The sequence below is a fragment of the Astatotilapia calliptera genome, chromosome 12, assembly GCF_964374335.1.
Source record: "Astatotilapia calliptera chromosome 12, fAstCal68.1, whole genome shotgun sequence".
NCBI classification, from domain to species: domain Eukaryota; kingdom Metazoa; phylum Chordata; class Actinopteri; order Cichliformes; family Cichlidae; genus Astatotilapia; species Astatotilapia calliptera.
In genome coordinates this window covers 1,356,899-1,381,856 of record NC_137433.1, presented here as the reverse complement: position 1 = coordinate 1,381,856, position 24,958 = coordinate 1,356,899, and the positions used below count along the sequence as shown (strand labels likewise).

The following is a 24,958-nucleotide window of genomic DNA, read 5'->3' as shown; positions in this document are numbered from 1 at the left end:
TTATCATGACATTAGTGGTTATTGTACCTTTGATTATATAACGGGTTGGTAGGTTACTCACATGCTTAAAGGTGGAACTATAGTAAAGATAAATAATAGATGCTACATGGACCTGAAGCTGCTGGAACACCTTCAGTGTGCTCTGGCATTCATTCTAAGAGTAAGCACAATCTAACGCCCCGCTCCAAAACACAGCACTTCATCCTCCCCCGTGTGCACGGAGGCGCGATCATTGTGGGACACGGCAGCTCCACGCGAACAGAGACGTTTCACCGTATAATCAGTCAGAATAACTTTGGTGTGCTGACACGTGGGTCCAAGGGGCAAACGCTCCAGTATACCCCGCGACATAATTACTCGGGTTGTTCATCATGTCACCCCTCTGTGTGCGTGGGACGGGTACATATCTAACAGCATCCAAATACACTGTACACCATTTTTATCATCGTTATTATCGCAGCTGCAGCTTCACAGGACGCGATGGCTGAGATCAGACCACATGGACTCAGCTCCCATGATTACAAACATGTTGAACACCTACTAACTACCCGACATTTAACCGCAGCGCAGGCTTCGCGTCTGCAGTAGGGTAACTGCAGAGAGTAACCAGGTGTATAAATGTACCGAACCTGTCAGCAGGATGTTCGGTTGCTTCTTCGTCTTCATAGCTCCAGCAGACACGTGTTTGATGATCGACACCTGAAAGTCAGAGCAGTGCTGTTATTCCTCCATGTCATTCCAGTCAGACCAGTAACGGCCAGAGTTAACTAACAAACCTGGAAAACTGGGAACCAGTTCGATGTAAAACTTTGTTTTGTTGTACGCTATAACCGGACTGATTCCACTGCCGTAAACTGAAGCTTTACGTCAATATTACGTCAGTGAGCAGTCAGTTAGCGACAGTTAGACAATTAGTTGTCGGAGTTTAAATTTTACAGCTCCGCACGAAGTGTGTGGGAAACATACGTGTGATTGGTTCAAACTGAAGTTTCCATTGTGCCCGGACAAGAGTGCGAATCTCTGAAAAGCCAGCTGTGTTTCGTACGAGGTAAAGCGAAGTTATATTAGCTTAACAGAAGCTGCCGTCCGAATATAAACTGTGAAATGTGTAATTAGCTAAACAACAGTAGCCTGAGAGACGTTTGTTATGAGTTTGACACTCGACAGAGGTCCTGGAGTCTGGTCCCTGTGGCTTAACTAACAGACGCAGTAAGTTAGAGATGTTGTCCCGAGTGCTGCGATATTTACGGGCTGTGTTTTCTCTCTCGTTTCGTCGCCAGCAGCTGTTCAGGTCTCCGGTCCTTCACTAATCTACTGTTCTCTATGGGAAACAGCAGCTTTAAGGATGAACAAGCTTGTGGCAGATAAAGCTACTGAGCGCAGGGTAAGTAACACAGTGGATTTCGGGAGGGAGGGGAGCCCGGGGTCAGTGGGGTCACACTGCAAACAGGAAGTATAGAAACCGTTACTTTATTACAAAGTGCTTCCATTTACATAATCCACGTCCATATGACGTTGTTTGCATGAGCAGTGTCCAGAGTAGAGTTTCAGTGTTCATTTCTGTTTGGTTTAAATATATTTATTTCACTAAACTTCGCAAAACTCTGACGCTTCTTTCATACAGCCCAACCAGCACTGACCCAACCATTATTTAGGATCGTACAGTAATCACTCTGATGTGCTAATACACACCTCAAATACTTAAGACCAGCAAACTGTCAAATGTTCTGGTCACACTTGATTCCTGTGGAAGCAGTAAGGTTGTATTAGTATGTCAGAGGACTGCATGGATCCTGCTGAAAGCTGTGTTTTCCACGTACCTGTTCAGGTATCACCTGCATCTCACATGTTTATTAAGGAATGTAATCTTTCCCCGACCTGATTCTCGTACCATTATTTTGAGGTACTAGCTCTCCATTAAGCACAGAGCAGCCAAGTACCTCTTTTGTCATGTTTTGCATCAATAAATTATGTATTTTTTGTACTTCGTGTTAGGGCTGGGCCATATCATCATATATCATATTATACCGTTCATGGTAATACCGGTACAATGTTAGGCAGCGATAAGAAAATGAAATATCGCGATACAATATGAGTAAAACCGCATGTGCAGTGCCTTTGTTTTCATACGCACATGGCAGAAAAAGCATGGCGGCGATGGCGAATGAGGAGAGCGAAAGCGGATCGTTGAATGAAACGATGTAGCTTTAATGCACATAAAAAAACAGCTGCTTGTTTAAGTGAAAATACATTTATGTTTTTTTTGGGGTTTGTTTTGCACTAATAAAGTTGAGGAGTTGTAAAGTATTTTCTCGTGTCAGTTATATCGTTATCACAAATTTTCAAATGTATATCGTGATAAATATTTTTGGTCATATCGCCCTGCTCTACTTCCTATATATATAACAGGCAAACCATTGGGTGGATCCATCCTTTATTGATTTGAGAGAGGAATGTTCTTCTCTTTCTGGAAGAAGAAATGGCAACCCTGTTTTATGCTCCAAGGCTGAGATAAAGAGGAAGAGGAAAAGAGAAGCTAGCGTCTCCTACCTGCTGAAGGAGTCGTCTCAACTGGACCAGAATGAGCCCTGGGTGGACAAATACTCACCCCGCTCACAGGTCAGCACCTTTGCTTGTCATGTACAAACTGCCCTTCACAACACAGTCCACCCACGTCAGCTCAGGTTCAAGTCCGGCATGCTGTCGTGAGCTTTCAAGGCCCTGCATAGCACGATGGAGTCCCCTGATGGGAAACCTTCTACCCACTCAGGGTCTCACCAGAGGTAACTGTAGACTGGAACAGAGTCCAGTCACAGAAAGACCCACTTTTTAATCAGAATAAAGCATCAGGACAGTAAATTTTGATCTGTTGGTCAGTTTCTACTGCTTTGGTGTTAGTGAAATTAGTAACAGGTGTGCCAGAGGGGCAACAACGAGACAACTCCCAAAACGAGAGTGGTTTTACAGGCGGAGGTCCCTGATAGTTACCTCCTCATCTTTTTTGTTTTTGCACTAGTTTTGCATTTGTCTGGGCTCGTTGTCTCAACCAGTAACATGAGGTGACACCTGGACCCTACAGAGGCTGTACAGGTAGTCATGCTCCAGGATCAATACATTAGCATTGCTGCATCTCCCAGCACAGCTGGAGGAGATTCCAGGAGACTGGCAGTTCTTCTAGGAGAGCTGGACAAGGCCGTAAAGGTCCTTAACCTATCAGCAGGGCCAGTATCGATGAGCATTGTCAGAGCTACAAAATGACCTCCAGCAGACCACTGGTGTGAATGTTTCTGACCAAACAATCAGAATTAGACTTCCGAGGGTCAGCCGAGGCCCCGGTGTCCTCTAGTGGACCCTGTGCTCACTGCCTGGCACCATGAAGCCTGATTGGCATTTACCATCGAGTTCCAGAATTGGCACCTCTGACGCCAGGTCATTTTCAAAGATGAGAGCAGGCTTAGAGCTGAAAGCACATGTGGTAGACATAATGGGTCTCGAGAACCTGTGGAGAACATCCCTGTAAAGTCATTCAGCATGACTGGTTTGCTGGTGGTTCAGCGGTGTCTGAGGAGGTATACCCATGGAGGGACGCGCAGACCTCTGCAGGGTAAGCAACAGCGCCCTGGCTGCCATTAGGTGCTGGGCTGAAACCCTTGGACCTATGGTCAGGCTGTATGCTGGTGCAGTGGGCTGCTCTTGGTGCACAGCAATGCCCAGCCTCATGTGGTGAGAGTATGCAGTCGCTCCTGGAGGATAGAATAGAATAGAATTCAACTTTATTGTCATTGCACATGCACAGGTACAGGGCAACGAAATGCAGTTTGCATCCATCCAGAAGTGCTTTAGTGATATAGATATATTACAATATATATTAGCAATAATATAGATATGTGAGTATATTACAGAAATGGGTCTATTATGGTATGTTATAATGTACACGGTATGAAGTATGTTGTGAATATTCTATAACTATAAGTATGTACAGGCTGTAGTGAGTACAAGCTATGTACAGGATATGAACAGGATATAAATATGAAAAACTATACAGAATATGAAATAAATAACTTTACAGAATCTGAGATATACAGCTATACAGAAATGGGAACTGTGCAAGTTGTAAACAGTTGTAGGATTAAAGATTATCGAATGCACAGAATGATTATTTACACAGAGCTATACAGTAGTGCAGTTAAGATAAGTGAGGGTGTAGATAGTTTCTACAGAGGCTATATAAAGTGCTGGTGGTTGTGAGTGGTGGTTCAGTCCATGTTATTATTGTGTTTGAGGGTACAGTTGTCCATTGTGGGTGTGTGTATGTTCAGTCCATGAGTTTAACGTGGGTCAGATGTCAGGAGGCAGAGTTCAGGAGTCTGACAGCTGTGGGGAAGAAGCTGTTCCGGTACCTGGTGGTCTTAGTCCGGAGGCTCCTGTGGCGCCTCCCAGAGGGCAGGAGGGTGAAGAGTCCATGTGATGGGTGACTGGGGTCTTTGATGATTTTCCCAGCCCTTTTCAGACACCGCTTCCTGTAGATGTCTTTTATGGCAGGAAGTGGTGCTCCGGCGATGCGCTGGGCAGTTTTCACGACCCTCTGCAACGCCTTCCGGTCCGAGGCAGAGCAGTTCCCGTACCAGACTGTTATACAGTTGGTCAGGATGCTCTCGATGGTGCAGCGATAGAAGTTCACCAGGATGTCTGAGGACAGGTGGTTCTTCCTCAGAGTCCTCAAGAAGAAGAGGCGCTGGTGAGCCTTCTTGACCAGCTTGGAGCAGTTGGTCGTCCAGGTGAGATCCTCGGAGATGTGGACTCCCAGGAACTTGAAGCTGCTCACACGCTCCACAGCCGTCCCCTTAATGTGGATGGGTGGATGTGGGTCAGCATTCCTCCTGTAGTCCACGATGAGCTCCTTGGTCTTCTCGGTGTTAAGCAGCAGGTTGTTTGTGTCGCACCACTCAGCCAGACGATCCACCTCCTCCCTGTAGGCGGCCTCATCGTTGTCACTGATGAGGCCAATCACCGTGGTGTCATCTGCAAACTTAATGATGGTGTTGGAACCATCAGCAGGTCTGCAGTCGTGGGTGAAGAGGGAGTAGAGGAAAGGGCTCATCACACAGCCTTGTGGTACACCGGTGTTCATCGTGATTGTAGATGAGCAGCGGTTATCCAGCCGGACATGTTGGGGGCGGTTGGTCAGGAAGTTCAGTAACCATTTGCAGATGAGGGAGCTGATGCCCAGGCCTGTCAGTTTCCTGATGAGTTGTGAGGGGTGGATTGTATTGAACGCTGAACTGAAGTCTATAAACAGCATTCTGGTGTAGGTGTTGTTGTTGTCCAGGTGTGAGAGGACAGAGTACGATGGAGACTGCATCCTCTGTGCTCCTGTTCTGGCGGTATGCGAATTGGTGGGGGTCCAGGGTGGGGGGGAGACAGGATTTGAAGTGTGGATGAAGGGATTCATAGTATTGACTGGCCCCCACGCTGAATGACACCAATCCAAAAGAACACCTCTGGGATATTATGGCTACGTTCACACTGCAGGCGAAAGACTTTTCTGACCCTGTGCGACCATCTATCCGATCATGGTGTGACAGTGTGAACGGCACAAATCCGATATTTTCAAATCAGACCTGGGTCACTTTGGTATGTGGTGCTGAATACGATACAAATCTGCGACTGGTGTTTGATGGTCACGTCGCATTAAATCCGTCTTTTACGTCACTGACACAAGACAGACGCCAACTATCAGCGCCGGAGAAGACATCGCGAACGCTTCCTGTCCATCCGGTGAAACTGTTGGGAAGACAACGTTGGAGAAACGTGAACATTTTATTTGTACTGTATAATCTGCAGATTCTGACAGAAATCTGCAGCTATCCTTTGAAGCTCCTCTAAAACAGCAGTAAGGATCATTATTAGGCCAAATGTAGATAACAAAATAACTTAAAGCAAAAATTGGGAAACGTAAGGTCCGAAGTCTTTATATTAAGGCCATCAGTCACATGACACTGTTGGTCTGGGTCTAAACAGAGCGCGTTGTGTGTGACGTCTTCTTTTGCGCTGCTTTGAGCGTTCACACTAGAGCGCGGTTGCTGTCACATTTTATTTGTAGTGTGAAGAAGCAGACAGAAAAATCGGATTTGATCCAAAAATCTGAATTGAGCTTTAAGACCTGCAGAGTGAACGTAGCCTCAGTTCTTGTTCCATCTGCCAGCGAGCAGCTGTCCATGAGCTCAGTGATGTCTGAGGAGGTCTCCCACAACTCTGTCATCTCACAGAGCATGCTGTGACATTGCCAGGTTTGCCTGCAGGGGCCATTACAAACTAGCCTGTCACATCATTTTTCCACTTTGACTTTGGGGTGTCTGTAGACTGATCTTGACTTTAATTCCTGACACGTTACACAGTCAGTGTAGATCTACAGGACGATTTCTCTCCATTGAGATCTGATGCTTTCAATGTGTTCCTTTCATGTTTTGAACAGTATGTTTGTAGGTTTGGCCAATCAGCACTTGGGAGAAGTTCATTTGAAGTTTAAAGGCCTCTTGAGACTAAATCTGTCTTAATGTTTATTATCAGTTGTTGCAGGTTTGATTGTGTTTGTGTGGAAGATGAATGATCCCGTCCTGTGTTTGTGACGAGGTATTAGCGCTGACTGTGTACTGAGCGGTTTATGCTACGGTGTGTCCATCTGTGTAGGCTGAACTAGCTGTCCACAAGAAGAAGATGGAGGAAGTTGAGAAGTGGATCAGAGTTCACACCAACACAAAGGTAACTACGCTTTGCATTCGTACACTGAGTGAAGTAATCACGTTCAAGCAGTTCATGCTCTGATTTTTCTTTGAGTAACAGAGATAATAATGCTTCATCCTCCCTGACAAAAAGAAAATGAGTGATTGCTGGTGGAAAACTTCCCCTGCGTGGACACGTGGCTCAGCCACAGCCGGAGTTCTGATCATTTTAGGCCCTGTTGTCTGAGGAGGCTGTAAAGTCGGAGACTCAGTTTGAGCCTTTCATCTACAGAGTGGTATTTTGCTGCTGACGGGGCCGTCGGGCTGTGGAAAGACGGCCACAGTCCGTGTGCTGTCCCTGGAGATGGGCCTCAGGGTTCAGGAATGGAGTAGTCCCACAAACCTAGAAGCATACAGCAGCAGTCATGGTGAGGAAACATCTGTCTGTCCTCCTCACACGTGTCAGCGGGACAGTCATCAGCATGAAGAGGTTACCTGTAGAAATTCAGTGTGATGACTAAACCTCACCTGTGCTTAATAATGCAAATTCATTTAACAGGTATAAACTAAGTCAGATAATCTCTGGATAATAACCAGTTTCTGTCTGGACTGGAACAACAAAGAAAGTGTGTTTGGTGTGTTATTGCTGTGAAAGCCTGTTTATTGGCCCTTACATGGGGCCTCGTTTGTTAGGAAAATACATCTGTGGTTTCCAATGTTGTATTTGCCAAATCTTCCATCGTCCAGTCCAATAAACTGCACTAAACAAGTCAGTAGCAGGATAAGCTGGTTGGAAACTCCATGTGTGCGTTTGTGCTTAACCCACAAACGTGTGTTGCTTATGACACCACCGGCACCGTTTAAAGCGACATAAACAGGCTTTCCAGCTGTGTCAGATTTATACAAGAAGCATCACAACAACAAAGTAACTGACCAGAGACAAAGCTCCTTGTTTCCTTACTTGTGCTAAATTAGGACATTTTGGCAAATGTGAGATGTTCCAGATGGAGAGCGAAGTTTATCTTGCTCTGCATGTGTGTTTTATCTGCACTGAGCAAACCGCTGCTCATCAGGAAGTCTATACATGTTAACCAGATGGCACATCATACCAAAAGTCTAGCATGCAGAGTCTGTTCTCATATGTGCAGGTGATTACTCCTCAGGTAACCAAATGCATAGAGCTGGAGGGTGTGGGGGCACAGTGACAGTGTTGTGTTCTTGTAGCCATCCCAGTACTAACAGAAGACCACGTGCCTACACTGTAGCATACAGACTTCTGCTTCTCGTCTCTGATGCTCTAAACTTTTACTAGAGTGGCGAACGAACGGCTTCTCCTCCAGCTCTCAGTCGTCACAGTTCCAGGATTTCCTCCTCAGAGCCAACAAATACAACTGCCTGAAGATGGCAGGTGATGGAGGAGTCGCGCACAACAAGCTCATCCTGGTGGAGGTATGACACACAGAGACTACTCCAGTGTTTCACTGCTGTTCATTTCAATACGACTGTACAGCTGTGGGAAGATATTATGGTCTGTATTTCAGTTTGACTGTTGCTTCATTTCCTCATAGCTCAGGGCTGGAAGGCAGTGTTAGAAATCCCTCGTTATTCATGGTGATGTCGAAGGCATCTGTTCTTTCAGTGCGTGTAACTCATTTAACAAAACTCCTCTGGTGTGAAAACAGCGCTGCGATTCATCGTCTCGTGTTATGCTCTGGGATTTGTTTTGTGCTGTCACACAGTTCACTGCTGTCGTTTTTCACTGGCAGTTTGCAGTGGTCACTAACACATCGAGGAGCTCGTTCCTAAATGTGGGTCTGTGTCTATAACACGGCTCAGCCATGGAAACAGAAAACTGTACAGTGCAGCTAACTGGTCCCAGTACAGACACCGACACCACAAAGCTCTTCTACCACCTAACCACGAGGCGTGTGAAAGAGTAAGGACAGAAGTTACTAATGAGAAAGAGCCGTCGGACGCTCACCGTCAACACCAGACTCCCCGCAGTGCACCACAAAGACTCAGAGACACGAGCAGCAACACAAACACTCGAGTTGCATCGTTTATTTAGTGTTTGAGGACGTGTGCAGTGCAAGACACGTCTGACACGTGGACGAGTCAAACAGCAGAGCCCTGTGTGAGCTCAGTGCTGCACTTCAGCAGAGACGGAGACGCCACAGTGGATGTCTGCAGACTCGTGGAGCCCACATGGGCTCAGCCACTGAATGAAAGGTCCCATAGACACCACAGTGCTGGTGATCTGTGCCGTGTTGTTTTCATTTTTAATGTTGTGGCTTTGGTGGGTTCAGGGGGTTGGGAAGCTCATCTTGTGATCGGAAGGTTGCCGGTTCGATCACAACTGCTCTGTCTGTCTCGGTCGTTGTGTCCTTGGGCAAGACACTTCACCTACTGGTGTTGGCCAGAGGGGCCGATGGCGCGATATGGCAGCCTGGCTTCTGTCAGTCTGCCCCAGGGCAGCTGTGGCTACACCTGCAGCTGCCTCCACCAGTGTGTGAATGTGAGAGTGAATGAACAGTGGTGTTGTAAAGCGCTCTGAGGGTCTCGAACGGCGCTATATAAATGCAATCCATTATTATTATTATTAACTGTGGCATATAAACTATATAGTGGTGTAACGCAGTTTTGTTTAACATGCGTACATTTATACTCTCGTGTGCCTCTTCAGGATCTGCCAAACCAGTTCTACAGGCAGCCCGGAGCCCTGCACGAGGTCCTGAGGTAAGACCTGATCCCAGGACTCTGTGCCGTGACAAACAGCTTCACATGTTTTACATCATCAAACACATTTTCATGTTAGACGGAGGCATCAACAAATAAATACAACCTGCAGTTTGTAAATGATTTTATTTATTAGGGGTAAAAACTATCCACACACATTACACACACGCTGTAGAGGAAGTAATCGCCCCACTGGTTAAATCATGGATCAACTGTGATTAACAACATTAAGATGAAAGTTCAGCTTCAACATGGAGGTGTGCTTACTGACAGACCCGATGAATCATAAGTGCACTGAAGTAGGTCGTGGTGGTGCCACAGTGAGAAGAACCTGCTGGAAAACAAAGCCGTCGATGTTCATCACTCTAGAAAAGGTTACAAAGCCACTGCTGAGGCTTTTTGAACTCAGGTGAACCAGGATGGGAGCCAGTGCTGAACCTACCAGGGGCCATCTGTGCTGCCAACATGAATCCAGAGCATCGTGTAAACGGCACAGTGACCTTCTGACCTTCTCTGTGCTTCTGCATCAGCACTCTCACATCAAAGATCACATCTGTAGAGCAGCGTGTTCAGGGTCCAGTCTTTATCTCCCTGTAGTCACTGCAGCTCTGCACGTCACCTTTGGTATTTCCTCTGCTGCCTAAAATCTCTTCCTTTGAGTATAGACAACATCGAGGTGCCCCTCATATCATTGACTTATTTTCTCAGGAGAGGATGTGACACTAGTGTCTTGCAGTGTGTACTTGTGCTTTAGATGGAGGGCTTGTACAGAGAGGACAGCCCCTGGTGGTTCCTCTGTGCTACTGACCACGCTGTCAGACGCACATATTGTGGTCTGTCTGTCAGGTGATCAACAACCCAGGACACGAGCGAGGCATCCACCTGCATCGCTGTCAGCTTTTCACCCATGAGGGCTGGCCTGATGGTATTAAATACTCTGGAAAAGTCCAAAATCACGTCCTCGTCGTGCCAAGCTGACAGAAAGCGTCTTTTTATCATACCTGCAGTTTTTCACAGTTCATTTGTTTTCACACAGCAAACAAGAACCTGTTTCTGTCCTTTTAATGATTTCTTTGAAGTGTTGAAGGTAGGATTACAGGGTAAATACTTAGTTACACCAGTACCAGCATTCCTAGTTTACATTTAGGACCAGGTTGGCCTGATTGAAGCCTTGCTGCATGCAGTGGTCTGTACACTGACTGCACTGTAAGGTTTATAATGTTTGTGTCACCAAAGCAGTGCTGTGTGGTTCCTGCTCTCAGATTCTGTCCTTGTGTCTTTCAGGCGTTTCGTGAGGACCAGTCAGTGCCCCCTGGTGTTCATAGTGTCAGACAGCCTGAGTGGAGACGGCAGTTCACGCTTTCTTTTTCCCAAAGACATCCAGGAGGAGCTGGGCATTAGCAGCATCAGGTTCTGGAAACTGTGAATGTGATTTGATAACCAGCTGTTACACACACTTCATCCTAGGCATCTTCAGATCTTGGTTTCACTGAGTCCGTAGTTGCAAACCTTGTGTAGTCAGAGCTCGATTTATTAAATAAGCAGCTAATTATGCATTCAGACCCTGAAATGAACCGTGGGAGGATGAACATGTGGATGCACAGTGCAAAGAAATCAGACCACACGTCTCAGCGACATCTGTGCGCCCATTGCAGCAGGAAAAGATGGGGCGGGAGGCACCTATAGGCATCCCAGGGAGGGGCAGCGGTTATTTCCGGGCCCCAGACCCAGCTACAGCTGCACACACAAAGGCCATTTGCTCAGTTAGTCAGTCACTCACACTTAACCCCCCCACCCACTGATGACCCAAGTCTTTGGCCCATCTGCACACTGTGTCCCAACACCAGTCGTCCACTCAGTTACAACAGACACACAGTAAAGGGACAAGACAGACTGGTCTGGATCTGGGACAAACTGCACCAAGCAGCAGCTGCTCGCTCACCTGGAGGCCCCACCCAGTGGGTCTGTGGACACCCACGAGCCCCCCAAGCGCAGACCAGACATCCCAGTGTGGGCGAAGCAGCCAGGAAGGCGCAGACCTTTACATGCTTACTGGCAGTCTGACTCTGGAGGCATCTACGTACCAATATGAGGTCACATTAAGGCGCCACCTAGTGGCAACATTAAATATGCATACAGTTGTATGTATGTATAATCATGCAGCATGCATAAAATTACACACGAGTTTTGATTTTGTGCATCTCAAAGGCCAGAGAGCTGTTTGTGTTCCTCTCGCTGTATAACAGCGTTTACATGTTTGTTATGATTCCATTTCACACTGACTTCATCGTCATCATCATCAACTTTTATTCGCCACATGCAGTGAAGTAAGTGTGTGTGTGTGTGTGTGTGTGTGTGTGTGTGTGTGTGTGTGTTTTCCAGCTTTAATCCAGTGGCTCCAACTGCAATGATGAAGGTTCTCACTTGCATTGCAACCCAGGAGGCAGCAAAGGTGAGACTCTGTTCACATTCATTTGTGTGCGTCTGTGTTTGTTGTCTGCATTGTATTTGTGTGCTGTTCTAAGCAGAGCTGTAGAAGCATGTGCGTCCCAGACCAGACGCTGTTGGAAACACTGTGTTCAGGAAGCTCGGGAGATATTCGCAGTGCCGTCAACAGCCTCCAGTTCTCCTGTTTGCCCACTGATAGCTGTAAGTGTACAAATACATGTTAAATTATCTATAAATGACTTTTGATCCTAATGATTCAGTTTATTCTCACTAAAACTTTTCAGGCACGTCACTGGAAACAGGTTTATGGAGGACAAAGAAGGACAGGTCACTGTGCAGAGCTGGTTCCACAACAAGTCAAAGGAAGAAGAAGTCCAAACAGGAAGAGGCGCTCGCCATTGGAGGGAAGGATGCCTCTCTCTTCTTGTTCAGAGCACTGGGAAAGATCCTGCACTGCAAACGTTAGTCACTCCCACTTTCAGCTTCCTCTCAGCTGCTTTTGTCATCTCTGCAGTGGCAACAGTAAAATGTCTGATCTTTGTCAAAACTTACATTTATCCAAGTGAACAAACTCAGCTAATAAACACCCACTGTTTTCTTTATGTCTTTAACCCACTGACTCTCCCACTGAGCAGGGTGGAGCAGGGTGGAGCAGCTGCTGGGAGTCACATTTTCAGTTAAGGGTCATTAAGAGGCCCTGCTGTATAATTTTAGGTAGATAGTAGGTGAGTGGGTGTGAGCCAATCCTCAGTCACAACAACATTTACAGGAACATTAAAATCATTGAATCAAACCCTGAGGAGATGATGAGGTCACAGCTATCACTAAACAAACTATTACATAATGTGATTTATTACAGAGTTGTAACAAAACAATAGATACAAAGAGTAGTAATTATAAATATCCCAGTATGTTACAGATTAAATGTGTACGTCAGACTGCACCATATTTCCTCTGTAGCACATGCAGAGATAGTAAAGGGTGGGAGGTACTGTCCAGCTCTTCCTTATCTGACACCACCTTAAAAAGCTCCAGCTCCATGCCCACAGTGTTACTGGCCTTGTGGATCAGTTTGAGTGTGTTGGGAGTCACGACCCTCGACCTGTGGACTTGCCTGAGTCTTCTTATTTGTCTCTAAACATGGCCGTGAGTGAAAGTGACAGGTGTGGAAGGGGTGTCAGGGCTTTGGCTGTGGTGTGGCTGTGGACTGCAGGCTGACTACAGTAACTCAGTGTTGAATCTGTTGAACACATTCGACCTCCTGGCTCTGTGCTCACGCTGTCAGCTGTGCACTACAATAAAACACATGCTGAATGACCTGCTTATGTTCTGCCATAGTTTCTGTTCTGTTTTTAATATAATTGGTCTGTGACTAACTATAGTGAACAGTAGGGGTTGAGAACGCAGCCCTGCAGGGATCCAGTGCTGAGTGACTTGACTGGACCAACTTTGGGGGGGGGGCTGGGGTTGTGTGGGAGGGGTGGTCTCAAACCAGGGAAAGAAGCAGGTGAGCTCCTCTGCTGCTGTCGGGGGTTGGGGGGCACTGGGCTTGGAAGGTGGAGAGGGCCTGGATGCCTGTGAGACCTGGTGGGGGTTGTCTGTGAAGGAGCCCTCTGTCCTCCCCCTGCAGGCCTCCTCGGCCCGTTTGATGCCCCCTCCTCAGGTTGGCTCTGGCTGTGCAGAGAGCCGTCCCTCTGAGCAGAGCCTGGACTTTTCTCATCATCCAGGTTTTTGGTTTGGGAAAACCTGGATAGTGTTGGTCACTGTCACATTGTCTCCAGGTCCAGCTGTCCAAAGATGAAGCAGTCCTGAGGAGAGCATCATCTGGACATGTTTTAATGAACCGGAGGGTGGAGGGGCCCCTGAGGGTGGTGTAGGCAGGGATGAGGAGCAGCGAGAGGCCTGAGGTTACTGTACACATGGTCCAGTGTCCTGGCCCCTCTTGGTAGGACAGTTAACATGTTGGTGGAGTTTAGGGCCGAACATTATTAAAGACCCCAGCAGCAATCTGGACGCCTGCTGGGTGCTCTCTCAGCTGTCTGCTGATGAGAAGTTGGAGGTGGCTGAGTGATGAGCTAACGTTAGCATTGGAGGGGATGTAAACTATGGTTACTATGGCTACCATTAGTCCCCGACTGTCTCAAAGGTAGATAAATAGGCCTGAATGGACATGGCCTCTATGTCTGCAGCCCTGGAGTACATAAGCCCCCACCCCTTCCCTTTGTTTCGGTGCTGGTGGTGTACGGTCCGGACCGTAGCTCCACTGAGGCATTGAGGCTTAGCAGGTGGAGCCAGGACACTGTCGGACAGAACAGTTGGAGTAAATCTTGGATTGTAGCTCATCCGTTGTTTCCTCAGCGTCACTCGCTGTTCCCCGATGACTGAAAGTGATCCGTGCGTCACACAAAGACACAACACGCCATGAAACCATAGAAACAGAAGCTGCGCAGCAGTAAGGAGCGCTGTGACGCTCGTACAGCCGTACCAACTTGAATAGGTAAAGATAAATGAAAGCAATGATCAGACTTTGAGCAGTCTGGCAGGAGTAGAGTTTAATATGCACACTGATGATTTACAGGGAGACGTGATTGAATTTGACTCTAAAAATATATTTTGTATTAGAAGCGGTCTAACATCAGGAGGTATCACAGTGCTCACACACACCTGTGGGATGGATTTGAATCTTTTTAACATTTTATTTGAAGAAGTTGATGAAGTCATTGAGTTTAAAGGAGAGCTTGGCTCATCAGTGCTGAAGACAAACCTGAGGTTGTCCTCGCATCAGTGATGAGTAGTACCAGGTCCTGCCACCTCTTTATTGTCATTGTTCATTTACAGTGAGATTGTAGGTGCTCCACCGACTGTTCTGGAATAAAATCTAAATGACAGACAGCAGGAATAAATAGCAAACAGGAGAAACTGTACAATCGAGAGGGAGGCACACATTAATGTTAAATGTAAGAAAAATGCAGAACATTATGTTTAGAGGAGAAGAGACTCGACACAGTGAAACACAGGAGGATGTAACACAGCATCGTCTCACTGGCTGCTTGTGACGTCAGTCACTCTGCGCTGACTTTGCTTAATAAATCACATGAATCTAAATCTGCTCGGTCAGTTTGAAACCTTTTAATAATGAAGAAGAAGAACCGTGTTTTTCTCTGGTGTTCTGTGTAGTTAGGGGAGCGTGCTTGCTGTCAGTCCAGCTGCTGTTTCACCTCTTTATCTTCTGCAGGAATGAGCATGTGGATACTAAAGCTGCTGCACTGTGCCTGTGATTGTCATTGACAGGAGAGAAACATGAAGGTGCTGACGGAGCGGAGGGTGGTTGTGGGCGTGGTCTACCGTCCCACCTGCTGCATCATCACAGAGCAGCCTTACTAGTGGACCCTGAGGTGCTGATCAGCTGTTGTATTGATTTATCTTTACTTACAGGAGCATAAACGGTCTTTGGTCTTCTCTTTCTCCTGTCAGCTGGTTGTTGAGCGTTCTCACATGTCCGGAGAGTTCTTCAGCCTGTACCTTCACCAGAACTACTTGGACTTCTTCTGCGAGGTGGAGGATGTGGAAAGAGCCAGCGAGTATCTGTCTGATGCCGACCTTCTCACTGCTGATTGGACGGTCAGTCCTAACATCATTCTCATTTCTGTGGTTGTTATTTCATATCATTGTAACATGTCAATGTGAGGAACCAGCAGCCCGATGCAGGAGCTCAGTCCCTGATCCTTGGAGTCCCGGCAGTGGGCAGTACAGAGATCAGAACCCGGAGATGTGCTCATCTCTGTGCTGAGTGTTTAGACTCTAACACTTCAAAAGGGAACTAAATGAATGAACAACATGGTGCCGGTGAGGATGCTGGCTGTTACTTGGCGTCCTCCTCATTTCTGCATTTTTCGTATGTTTTTAACATTTTCTTTTTTTTTTTAATGTTTTGGAAACGTGATGCACTGATCACCTACGACAGAGAGACTCTTACACAGCCCACAGCATTCACTATCTGGGACCACACCAGCAGACTGGAATGGAGGCTTGTCTCGGCTACGTGATTGGAAAAGAGCCTGATAGCTGATGAACAGACGGCATTCTTCTAGCTAAAGTCCAAACTTTGGAAAACAAGCTGTCTTTATTTGCACGGAGACATGGCTTACTTCACTGGCCTTGGCTGTTGTTGCTGCGGGCATCTCCGCTCACTGCGAGGAGAGGAAGGTGTCGGGACGCTGGGAGGAGGTGGCGTGTGCACACTCACTGAGCGATGGTGTTTGGGTGTACAGTTTGATCTTGGACACTTGATCGGAGAGTTTACAGCTGTGTTCTGTACTGCTGTTTATATCCCCTCCCACGCCGACGCAACGCTGCCACGCGACGAGCTGTATGATGTCATCGACCAGCAGGAAGCACTACACCCTAAAGGGGCTTCCACTGTGACGGGCGACTTCAACAAAGCCAAACTAAAGAAAGCTCTGCCAATGTTCTCCCAGCATGTAGACGCTCCGTCGCTCAGCCACAACATCCTGACCAGCCTTCGGCGAATCAGGAAGCTCCGGGCCAGATAACATGGTGCTTTCAAAGCACGCACTCATGAACTGGCAGCTGTCTTCAGACATGTCACTGCTTTTGTCTTTAGTCCCCTCATTTGATGGACCACCATCATCCCCAAGAAACCTAATGTGAGTTTAAAAAGGAGAACACTGAGGTCGATTAGCTCAGAACTTTGTTTTATATCTTCTCTTTGAACAAGATAGAAATGTAGGAGTAACATGGCCTTACAAACCCAGCAGTGACATCTTAAGAGATCCAGCATACGGCTCTTCAATGGGTGTCACAGGGTCCCCAGGAAAAACATTGTAAATGTAAAATAATAAAATAAATATTCTCCTGCTGCACAGTAATGGCAGGTTTGTAATAAGGCAGATCACGCTAACATAATATGCACTGTTAGTTGATTATTTACCTGCTGCATTAACGGGAGAGGACGTGCAAACGTTAGCGCTGCTGCCGGGCTGAGATTCACGAGTCCAGAATTAAAAACACGACATTCATTTAAGGTCATCGTGTGTTTTGTGAGCAAATGCTTTTGCATATTCGTAGTGTTTCCTCCCTTAAATGAAATATCTGCTTTGCAAGTATTGCAAGTTGCCCTGTTGTCATCCGTTCTCATAAAGTGTAACCAAACTTTTGAGCGTTTGAGCCGCCGTGTTTCCTGCCAGGTAAATGACGCTCCGCAACGCGGTGACGTCATTCAGGGCGACTGGAATCGATAAGAGAATCGAATGGCAAACAATTCCAAGGAACTGAAACAGTGGGAACCGGTTCTCAACAAGAACCGGGTTTCGACACCCATCCCTAGTCCTGAGGTGCTTTGAGCGTATAGTGAAAGCTCACATCTCCACTCTCTGCTACACTCAGTCCTTTGCCTACAGGACAAACAGATCAGTCGCTCCGCACACGGCCCTCTCCCACCTGGACCATAGGAGCACACATGCTGTTTATTAGCTGCAGCTCTGCTTTCAGTACTATAATTTCATCCAGGCTCAGCATCAAACTTTGGAATCTGCACATCAGTGACTCCTTATCCACCTGGATCCTGGACTTCCTGACAGACAGATCACGGATCAGCAGCGTCACATCTTCTCCTACCAGAAGCTTCTTGTTGACTTATGGCTAAACTGACAATCAGCCGGTCCAGGTGGAGATGAGTGCTTACAGAGCAGAGGTGAGTGCCCTGGCATCGTGGTGTCAGGACAACAACCTGCTGCTCAACGTCAGCAAGACCAAGGAGCTCATTGTGGACCACAGAAAACTGCAGGGTGGAGGGGACACCCCCATTTACACTGAGGGGACAGAGGTGGAGAGAGTCGGATGGTTCCTGGGGATTAACATCAGTGAGGATCTGACCTTCTCACATCACGTGGATGTAGTCACAAAAACAGTGAAACAGCAGCTGTTGTTTCTGCATCGGCTGAGATTTAGCATGGACTCTGTCGATGCACCAGCAAAGTATTCTGTCTGGCTGTAGCTGACCTGCTGTGGCACCTGAAACGCTCTGGACCACCAAGCTCTATGGAGGGTGGTCAGATCAGTGCTGTATATCACCAGGTCTGAGCTACCAGCATCCAGGACCTCTGCAGGCAGCGCTGTGGGAGGAAGGCCCAGTGGATCCTGTTTGATCCCAGCCACCCAAACCATCTACGCTCCTGTCAGGCAGGAGCTACAGCAGAATCCACAGCAGCAGATTCGGGGACCGTTTCTACCCACAAGCCACCAGGCTCGGGCAGCGGTTTGATCCGTCTGTCGTCTCTGCTGGAGTTTAACTGTGAACATCTTGGGTCCAATAATCTGGACTGTTCATATTACAGAAAACCAAGGGAAGAACCCGTATCGCCTCTTCACCTAAAGGCCGGATCGACTCGGCACGGTTCACCACATTCTTCAGGGTTTTCCATTAGGCCACAGTACCTGGTCCCAGGTCTTTTTTTAGTACTTGAGCAGGCACTAAAATGTGACATCATCAGACTGTATGCCACTGATTGGCTGGTCAGTAGCGTCAGTTGACGAGTCATGAGAACTGCCCGAGTTTGAATTTTCCCCCGAGTGCGACGAAACCCACAGACTGAGCAGCAGGTGTATCCGTGATTCAACGTCCACCTTTTTGGTAGCGCTCGTCTTCCATATTAATTCCACTGTAGGATGCTTGGACACGTTGCTATGACGACAACCTGAACGTCGGCGGAGTGCGACTCTGACTGCAGAAAGATAAAGGCTGTAAAGAAGCCTCAGCTGGTTAAACTGTGTTAAATACAACACACAGTTAGAAGTAAGTTACTTCAGAGAGATAAACATGCCAAGGAGCAAACGCTGGTCCTCAGATCCCTCCTTTGTTCTCACATGTTGTTTTAAAACACCGAGAGGATGATGGTGAAAAGCACACAACCAACAGGCGAGGTCACAATGCCCTAACCCTCAGTGCGGCGGGATCACACCTGCTCGCAGGTCCAAGAGTGGAAACTTCTGTTTTTGCTGCTACAGCAGAGCTGTAAGTGGCCTGTAGTGTACTGCTGCGTGTGCTGTATCTGTGTCTCCTGTATGAATGGCCGTCTGTACTGTTTCCAGAATCGCAGCGTTTTGGGGGATTATGGGTCTTCAGTGGCCACGAGAGGCCTCCTTCACTCCAACTCTCAGCTGGCGTCTGTTGGCTTCAGAGCCCTGCACAAACCCAGCTGGCTGCTCGTCAACAGGAAGGTGAGTGACTGAGATCAGATGTCACAGCATCTGGAGCTCAGCTGTTAAACATTTAGTGTTACTTTATTACCTGTGACATTTCAAATGAGCAGCATGAATTTACACTGGACTGTCTTCATGAAATGGATTCTGTAGTTATCAGTAACTGGTTCAACATCTGCTTCCAAACTTCACTCATCAGCTTCTTTTTGTGCTCTGACTTTTCTCTTTTGTGCTATTTAAACTATTCAGCTTGTGTCAGTAAAATCTGACAGTATTTTCATGGAGGTTCATGACGCGACTCTAAATGCTTCTACGTGTTTTCAGCTACAGGCACCATTCAAAGTTGATACCAGGACATTGTTCCAGTTTCATGCTTCATCGTCAGCTTCAGTCAGAGACACACTGAGTGTAGGAGGGATGATAGAGTTCATCCTTCCTCTTCATCTGCTGCTGAGCCCATATTTTGCAGCCATAATTTTACCCACAATTCATAGAGCCACACTTCTTCTTTCAAATAGCTCGTCTCTCCAAACTAACAAATGCAAACATTTTGATGAAAGTGGATCCAAGCAGGAGGAGAACCTTCTAACTGAAGCATGGGGGGATATTTTAGTCTGTCTGAACAGCAGGACAGACCCTGTTTTTGTCCTCTGATGTAACATGTTTGACATCAGGAACATAACAAAAATATGTTTGTGTAGAACTTCTTGGCACTGAGTTTAAAAACCATTGCTTAGTGTCCTGGATTTAGAAGCAGTCCATTGATGGCTGCACCAGGCTCAGTAAGAGGGATTGGTCACAGAGTAACATGATGTGAGCCATCACTGCAGCTCAGCTGTTGGTAGGAAGGGAACAATAAACCACCCAAACCATATCTGGCCCTCTGTGGGAAAGTATTTGCCCAAAGCCCACAGTGACAACGAAACGTCTGGAAAAATATTCTGTGAACTGAAGAGTTCAGTTTATTTTGACAGGTTTGAGTCACAGCTGGTGCAGCACTAACATGGCATTTGATAAAACATCATCACACCAGTCAAACGTGGTGGTGTGCTTTGCATGGCTTACACATGAAATCTGCTCTCTACCAGGAAACTGAACGAGAATGTCAGAAACAAACCAGGTTCACCTCTGAATGACTGATGAAGACACTCCAGCACCTTCAGTTTTTAAAAAGGCCCAAACCCCATCGGCATGAAGCTAAACAAGGGCGATCGTGGCTCAAGAGTTGGCAGTTCGCCTTGTAATTGGAAGGTTGCCGGTTCGAGCCCCGGCTCGGACAGCCTCGGTCGTTGTGTCCTTGGGCGAGACACTTCACCCGTTGCCTACTGGTGATGGTCAGAGGGCCCGGTGGCGCCAGTGTCCGGCAGCCTCGCCACTGTCAGTGCGCCTCAGGGTGGCTGTGGCTACAATGTAGTATTTTAGTATTTAGTATTTATTTATTTATTGTCATTGTCAAGAACAATGAAATTGCGTTTGGGGCTTCCATACAACCCAAAAAAAAGAAGAAAATAATAAATACCCCTTAAAACCCAAGTGTACATATTTAACCCAGTGTGACTCCAATGCAATAAGACAATCCTTAGCAATAATGTTCGTAGAAATTCAGACAAAGACCTGAGAAACATGACAAAATACAACAATGCAACCCATTCAATATTATTGTACTGTGAGATATGATAGTTATCTATTTAAGAAAGAGGAGGGGGGGGGGCAGGAGGGGGAAGAGAATAAAGATATGATGCACCAATGCAGACCAGTTCATTGCTATTAAGAAGTTGGATATGGTTATTGTCCGTGAGAGGGGGGCAGAGAGTTCAGGAGCCTCACAGCCTGTGGATACAGGCTGTTGGCCAGTCTGGATGTTCTGGCCTGTATAGACCTGTACCTTCTCCCTGAGGGCAGCAGATGGAAAAGGTGGCGCGCAGGGTGATGTTGCCATCACCAGTGTGTGCATGTGTTCGTGAATGGGTGGATGACTGGATATGTAAAGCGCTTTGGGGTCCTTAGGGACTAGTAAAGCGCTATATAAATACAGACCATTTACCATAAACAGGCTGTTCATGCTTAACAACCCTCCAATGTGGCTGAATTCAAACGGTAAGGAACAGTTGGCCTAAACGTCTCCACATCGGTGTGAAAGACTCGCTGTGACTAATCATAAAGGCTTGATGGCAGCTATTGCTGCAGTCGCCTAGTGGGACGACTGCCAGTGAAGATGCTGTTAAGCCCAGTATGTGCAGGTGTCCTCTGAGTGGGAGACACCTGAGGAAGGTGATGGTGTGTAGCTCCAGGACACTCTTTGGTAGTTCGTTGTCAGATGCAGAGCCATCAGGTGAGCCACACCCTGGTGTGCTCTTTTCATGACCTGAGATGCTGAATACGAGCTGCGTTGGTCTGCTCTCGGGTTGCTTCCTGGATCGCTCTCTGTGATAACAACGAGGATATTTGTTGTAAATGGGGGGGTCCTCCCAACCCACTGTAGTGCAACATGATCCTACTGTCTCTGTATTCTTGTTGAGAGATGACCCAATGCCACAGAAGGTGTTTGGCTCCCTCTTGTGGCAGAACCGGGTGTTGCAGTCCAGGGGATGTGCAGCCTATGCATGCATGGGCGGCACATGTTTGGCCAGGTGTCATGTGGCTGGACACCGCTGAGGACCTTCTCTTGTGGGAGATGCTAGGCCGTCCTCTTCCTCTGGGGGACCAACTGTCTGTGACTGGGGGACCCTGAGTGGCAGTAGGTGGGATGTGTTTTCTAGGCCAGTGGGTTTGGATACTGGGATCCTGTGGAGCTGTCTGCAGGGGATTTTAAGTGTCAGCATGCTGGCTGGTGCCCAGTGACCTGGACAGACATGCAGCGAGCGGGTGGAGGTGTGGGCACGGCCTGGGTCTATGAAGGCACAGCTGCACGGCGTCGCCCTCTTTCTTTTTCTCTTCACGCTGCCGTGGCAACGGTGGTGCCAAAAGGGCCAGCGCCTGGATGCACTCATCAGAGATGTCACGTTTCCTTTTTCAAGAACACCGACAAATTCCGCCACCTTACCTCGCGTCTGGACGATGGTGCTGAAAGCCCTCTGTGGCTGCTCCGGTGAGGTGGAGACGTGATGGAGCCCAGCTAATCCCAAAGCTCACTGCCATCAGTTGAGCAGAGTTTGTGGTCCCTCAGATCTGTCAGTCCATGTACACTTTTCAGTTGGACAGTTTCACCAAACACTCGCTCCCTTACAGCCCTGCAGTGGCTCTCTCTGAAACAGCCTCTCAGCCACACACGGCTTCAGTCCCCTGTGAAGTTTGGAGCGTCATAGTGATGTTTCTTATTTGGATCATTGCTCCTGTACAATAAGAGTGTATTTTTCAGGGGATGCAGTTTGATGCAAATCATTCCAAACTGCACATAGTGACCAGTGATGGTGTGCTAACTCTGCTGTTGTCCCTGGCAGCACTGGGAGAACTGTGTGGCTGCCCAGTCCTTGTTCCGGAGCTTTTGCCTGACTCCGCTCAGCCTGCAGACTGAGCTGCTTCCATACTTGGCCAAACTCACCAACCCTATGAGGAACCAAGGTAAGGCCCACGGGTACACGGGGGGTACTTTCAGGGAAAACCTGTTTTATTAAGGAGTGGAGTTTGCAGACAGATGTTCGTTTGTGCCACAGCACCTCATTAGAAGTGTGACTCTGCAGCATCACTCGGAGGATCCAAACAGCACTGACAGCGCTCCAGTTGTTCCACTTTTTTTTTTTTTTTAAATACTTTCTCGCAAGGGAAACCAACACATTCACATATTCCAAAATACACAACGCCTTGTTTTACTTACACATACTACATATTACACAGGTGCATGTTCCATTCAAACAAATTCGCAGCTGTCCCTCTGCATCACAGAGGTATCAGTTTCTAGTCTCTTGACGTATAACGATCCCATCGTTCCCAAAGTCTCTCTCCTTTCTCCTTCTGTAGCCGCAGTGAGAGGGTAATCAGCCTATGCATGCATGCGCTGTCAGCATTTTCCAGATGCACTGCAGTGTAGCAGTGACACATGTAGTGTAATAGTAGTGACACAGCGTTAGTCAAGCCTGTTTTCACTGGAAACTTTCAGTATAACAGTTTAACAATACCTGAAGGAACTTCACAGTATTGTTACCTGAGCACGCTGACCGTGAACAAACATCCTTCCTGGGATGTTGTTCGATCTTTTTAACCAGCTGCTTAAAGCCCTCCATTGCATCCATGTCACTGCTCAGTTCCAGTCACAGAGAGGTGCAGCAGTGATGCTCAGCTGGGCTGGTTGTAGTTTTTGCCTTAGAGCAAAGCAGGTTTGTTGTTTCCACCTGTCACTGTTAGCTAATACATCACGTCACCGTATCCATCACTCAGTATGATTTATTTAATTATTTTTGTGACTCGTGTGAAAATGATTCCTGATGTTGTCACAGAGCTGTGTGGCCTCCTTACAGAGCTCAGAGCCGAGCATCATTACTGTGAGAATCACATGTTGAGTCAGTGGTAGTTGTTGCAGTGAATTGAGGCATCACTCACATACCTGATGTAATGTTAGTGATGTTAATGTGCTGAGCACAGCTGTGGACTCATGTCTGTGCTGCTCTGTTCCTACAGACCAAATCACATTTATCCAGGATGTGGGGCAGATGTCACTGAGGAGATTCTCCAGCAGGTACCACACTCTGTCATTTACTGTCAAACAGCACAGGATGTCTTTATTGTCACTACACAGTTGCAGGAGAGCAGGTAGAACAGGAGTGATTGGACTGAGGGCTGGATGGCTGTTTTCTTTCACCAGCTGTTTGGTCCTTGTTGCTGTTCTTTCTTTCGTTTCCTGGAACATGTCAGTAGGTTGGACGTGGTGCGCTTGTTTTATCAGCTCTGTTTGTGTGGCTCCAGCAGGCTGAGGTCATCATAACTGTGATCAGACCGAAGAACAAATGTTTCTGTTGTTTTAACAAAGTAACGATGTATTCTGACAGAACAGTAATAATGCCAACAGAACTTTGTGTGTTCTACTACAGCTGCTGCAGTGTTCATATTTGCTATTGTTACAAATGTACATGTTTTAAGAGTTTTCTTCTTTTGTCTCTTTAAAGTTCTAGTTGAGCTCCTGTTACCGTGGATACTGTAACACATCATAGTGGTGTCCCGTGTCAGTGACCTCACGTTTTAACCTGATCTTTGACCTCTGATCTTTGGTTTTCTCTTGTGTGTCCAGATTAAAACCAGAGGCTCTGACAGACAAAGAATCAGGCGAGCTGGAAATGGACAGTGAGGTGGAGGAGAAGGAGGAGGTGAAAGAGGCAGGTGGTGCTGAGGAGGGTCTGCCAGCCAGCCAACCCCAGCCCACCTTAAATCAAGTCCTCCTAGAGGACGAAGACCTGACCATAGAGGAATACATCAGTGACTGAGCCCTCTGTGCTGTATCCACTGATACGTTTGTGTTCTAGAGGAAGTTCTCTGCTTTGTGAATAAGTTGTTGAAGTTGGTACTTTTCTAAGTCACAAACCCACGGTGGCCCCCAGCGTGACTCCCAGCAGACCCAGCTCCTTCCACAGATGAGTGTTTCTGCCTCTGAGGTATCATCACCTGTCCCACAGAGCCTGCATGTCATCCTGTAGTTTTACACAGGCTGATAATCCTGAGGATCGTTCATCGTTACAATAATCTAGAAATCTCTCAAAGTGAAGCTAAATTATTTGGTTCTGTCAGTTAAACTTATTATTTATTGGTTTTGCTGAGTGACTGTTCAGGATCGATGACTGTTCCCCGTTACAGTCTGTTTAGTAAAGGATCAAGTGTATGAATAAATGTAAGAAATGAATGCA

The 24,958-nt window shown here is 47.2% G+C and overlaps 2 protein-coding genes across 6 annotated transcripts in view; one reads left to right on the top strand and one right to left on the bottom strand.

The window, feature by feature from the left end:
* Positions 1-1,389, bottom strand: part of ak6 (adenylate kinase 6) — a 7,143-nt gene extending 5,754 nt beyond the window's left edge. The window contains exons 1-2 of one of the 3 annotated variants that reach the window (XM_026186951.2): positions 1,249-1,389; positions 630-699 (exon numbers count right to left, since the gene is read on the bottom strand). In XM_026186951.2, coding sequence (XP_026042736.1) covers positions 630-666 — 37 coding nt within the window. In that variant the 5' untranslated portion in view covers positions 667-699; positions 1,249-1,389. Of the gene's footprint in view, positions 1-629; positions 700-776 lie in introns of all 3 variants that reach the window. The other 2 variants (XM_026186952.2, XM_026186950.2) reach the window with 2 other exon arrangements.
* Positions 1-24,958, top strand: part of rad17 (RAD17 checkpoint clamp loader component) — a 25,603-nt gene extending 645 nt beyond the window's left edge. The window contains exons 1-17 of one of the 3 annotated variants that reach the window (XM_026186949.2): positions 1,016-1,048; positions 1,284-1,384; positions 2,410-2,619; positions 6,691-6,762; positions 7,015-7,150; positions 8,035-8,171; positions 9,406-9,458; positions 10,743-10,868; positions 11,841-11,910; positions 11,987-12,107; positions 12,191-12,367; positions 15,198-15,301; positions 15,381-15,527; positions 19,017-19,145; positions 22,568-22,688; positions 23,742-23,799; positions 24,349-24,958. In XM_026186949.2, the coding sequence (XP_026042734.1) occupies positions 1,346-1,384; positions 2,410-2,619; positions 6,691-6,762; positions 7,015-7,150; positions 8,035-8,171; positions 9,406-9,458; positions 10,743-10,868; positions 11,841-11,910; positions 11,987-12,107; positions 12,191-12,367; positions 15,198-15,301; positions 15,381-15,527; positions 19,017-19,145; positions 22,568-22,688; positions 23,742-23,799; positions 24,349-24,541 (1,893 nt within the window). In that variant the 5' untranslated portion in view covers positions 1,016-1,048; positions 1,284-1,345 and the 3' untranslated portion in view covers positions 24,542-24,958. Of the gene's footprint in view, positions 1-1,015; positions 1,049-1,280; positions 1,385-2,409; positions 2,620-6,690; positions 6,763-7,014; positions 7,151-8,034; positions 8,172-9,405; positions 9,459-10,742; positions 10,869-11,840; positions 11,911-11,986; positions 12,108-12,190; positions 12,368-15,197; positions 15,302-15,380; positions 15,528-19,016; positions 19,146-22,567; positions 22,689-23,741; positions 23,800-24,348 lie in introns of those variants that run through there. The other 2 variants (XM_026186947.2, XM_026186945.2) reach the window with 2 other exon arrangements.